General features: G+C 38.5%; 1 protein-coding gene across 1 annotated transcript; it reads left to right on the top strand.

The window, feature by feature from the left end:
• Positions 1-517: 517 nt before the first annotated feature.
• On the top strand, positions 518-1,453 carry LOC130360485 (olfactory receptor 1019-like). Its single transcript, XM_056562977.1, has one exon. It carries the CDS (start codon positions 518-520, stop codon positions 1,451-1,453), a length of 936 nt encoding a protein of 311 aa, XP_056418952.1.
• Positions 1,454-2,912: the final 1,459 nt, after the last annotated feature.

Raw genomic sequence — 2,912 nt, 5'->3', positions numbered from 1 at the left:
GTGTTGAAGTGTAAACTATCTAATACAAATAAAATCTTTATAAAAAAAAAATAATAATAATAAGCATAAAACCTAAGGCTGTGGTCAGAGGGACAGAACACAGCCACATTATTTTTGCATACTAGCCTCTGTAAAAATGTGACTTTTAATTTTTTTTTTTATTCTAAAAATAAACATTATTTAATTTTTTTATTTTTCCAAGTTAAGATGTAATATGGCTGAACAGGTGCCAAACCTCAAAATATAATAAATACATTTCTTTTAGGGTGGAGTAATCTCCTAATGTTTAAAATGGAATGTACTATTGCCTTCTTTTAATTATTACATTATTGTATTATTGTTATATTTATGTCATCTTGCTTCCCTCAAAGAACCCTTCGATACATCTTTGATACATCTTCCCTCTATTCCTTCATCGATCGGTGCTTCTTCCTTCCATTCCTTCGTCGATGGATACCCACTGATCTCTTTGCGTCTCCATATCTCATAAACATTGACCGTATTCTCCCAAGACAACATGAAGAACCAGACACTTGCAACGGAATTTATCTTGTTGGGCTTCTCCAAAGATCTCAGCATCAACTTGACGTTGTTTGTGTTGTTTTTCCTCATTTATGTAATAACGGTCATTGGAAATTGTCTTATAATACTAATGATAGTCATTAACCCTCGACTGCACACTCCCATGTACTTCTTCATCTGCAAGCTTTCCTTCATAGACTTATGCAATTCCTCTTCTGCCATACCCAAAATGTTGATGGACCTATTGACTACGCAGCCGACAGTATCCTTAGTGGCTTGTCTTTCCCAAGTCAATGTTCTGCTGCTAATTGGGACCATGGAGTGTCAGCTTCTAGTCTTAATGGCCTATGACCGATGTCTTGCCATATGTCTACCTCTCCGCTACTCCATTCTGATGAGGTGGAGCATGTGCCATATACTTATTGCTCTCATTTACTTATTCAGCTTCCTGGTTATCCTTCTTCCATCATTGCTGATGCCTGTAGCTTTATGCTATCCTAACCAGATCAATCATTTCATGTGTGAATCCATTGCTGTTTTGCACTTATCTTGTGATAAAAATTACATCAAGGAACTTGTGATCTTTTTGTTGAGTTTTATGACTATTCTCCTCCCCTTCGCCTTCATTATAATGTCTTATGTTTGTATTATAATATCGGTATTAAAGATTCGGTCAGCAGGAAGGGCTAAGGCTTTCTCTACTTGTACCTCTCATGTGACTGTTGTAGCCATGTACTTTGGTACCGGTATGGTCACATATCTGGGGCCAACACAGGACAAATCCTCAAACCAAGGCAAATATGTCTCAATCTTCTATGTTATTATTGCTCCTTTACTAAATCCAATAATTTACAGTCTAAACAACAGGGAAGTGAAGAAAACATTTAAGAAGTTATTATTAAAATGTCATTTTCCCTTTAATTCGAATTGAGTGGACCGAAGGGAGTGCGTAGTCTGGTGGTCCATATGGAACTCGAGGATTCTTCCTTTAAAAGACTTTACTGGAGAGGCTTTTGACACTGTATGATTACAAGGCTCCTGAACCACCCAAGAACATGTTTTCTTTTAGTTTTAAAGGGTACCTATAAAGTTATTGAGGCAGCAGAATTTCCTTTCTGTCTGACCACAGTGCTCTCTGCTGACACCTCTGTCCATTTTAGGAACTGTCCAGAGTAGGAGCAAATCCCCAAAGAAAACTCTCATACCCTGGAAAGTTCCTAAAATGAACAGAGGTGTCAGGAGAGAGCACTGTGGTCAGAAAAAAAAGGAAATTCAAAAAGATAAGAACTTCCTTTGGATCATAACAGCAGCTGATAAGTACTGGAAGGATAAATATTTTTTAATAGAAGTAATTTACAAATCTGTTTAACTTTCAGGCACTATTTGATTTAAAAAAAAATAAAGTTTTAACCCCTTAACAACGCAGGACGTATATTTACGTCCTGCACCGGCTCCCACAATATGAAGCGGGTTCGCGCTGCGCTTATCAACGGCCGTGACCCGCAGCTAATACCACACATCGCCGATCGCGGCAATGTGCGGTATTAACCCTTTAGAAGCGGCGGACAAAGCTGACCGCCGCTTCTAAAGCGAAAATGAAAGTATCCCGGCTAGTCAGTCGGGCTGTTCGGGACGCTGCGTTGAAATCGCGGCGTCCCGAACAGCTTGCAGGACACTGGGAGGGCCCTTACCTGCCTCCTCGGTGTCTGATCGACGAATGACTGCTCCGTGCCTGAAATCCAGGCAGGAGCAGTCAAGCGCCGATAACGCTGATCACAGGCATGTTAATACACGCCAGTGATCAGCATAGAAGATCAGTGTGTGCAGTGTTAATAAAGGTCATTTAACCCCTTCACTAACAAAAGTTTGAATCACTCCCCTTTTCCCATAAAAAAAATAAAACAGTGTAAATAAAAATAAACATATGTGGTATCGCCGCGTGCGGAAATGTCCAAACTATAAAAATATATTGTTAATTAAACCACACAGTCAATGGCGTACGCGCAAAAAAATTCCAAATTCCAAAAAAGCGTATTTTGGTCACTTTTTATACCATTAAAAAATGAATAAAAAGTGATCACAAAGTCAGATCAAAACAAAAATCATACCGATAAAAACTTCAGATCACAGCGCAAAATATTAGCCCTCATACCGCCCTGTACTTGGAAAAATAAAAAAGTTATAGGGGTCAGAAGAGGACATTTTTAAACGTATAAATTTTCCTGCATGTAGTTATGATTTTTTCCAGAAGTACAACAAAATCAAACCTATATAAGTAGGGGATCATTTTAACCGTATGGACCTACAGAATAATGATAAGGTGTCATTTTTACCGAAATATGCACTGCGTAGAAACGGAAGCCCCCAAAAGTTACAAAATTGCATTTTTT

The sequence above is a fragment of the Hyla sarda genome, chromosome 3 (genome assembly GCF_029499605.1).
Source record: "Hyla sarda isolate aHylSar1 chromosome 3, aHylSar1.hap1, whole genome shotgun sequence".
NCBI classification, from domain to species: Eukaryota; Metazoa; Chordata; class Amphibia; order Anura; family Hylidae; genus Hyla; species Hyla sarda.
Note: the sequence above shows the minus strand (reverse complement) of the source record. Positions and strands in the feature narration are given on the sequence as shown.

Coding starts and splice junctions, on each gene's coding strand:
- LOC130360485 (XM_056562977.1), top strand. CDS start 518: ATGAAGAACCAGACACTTGCAACGGAATTTATCTTGTTGGGCTTCTCC.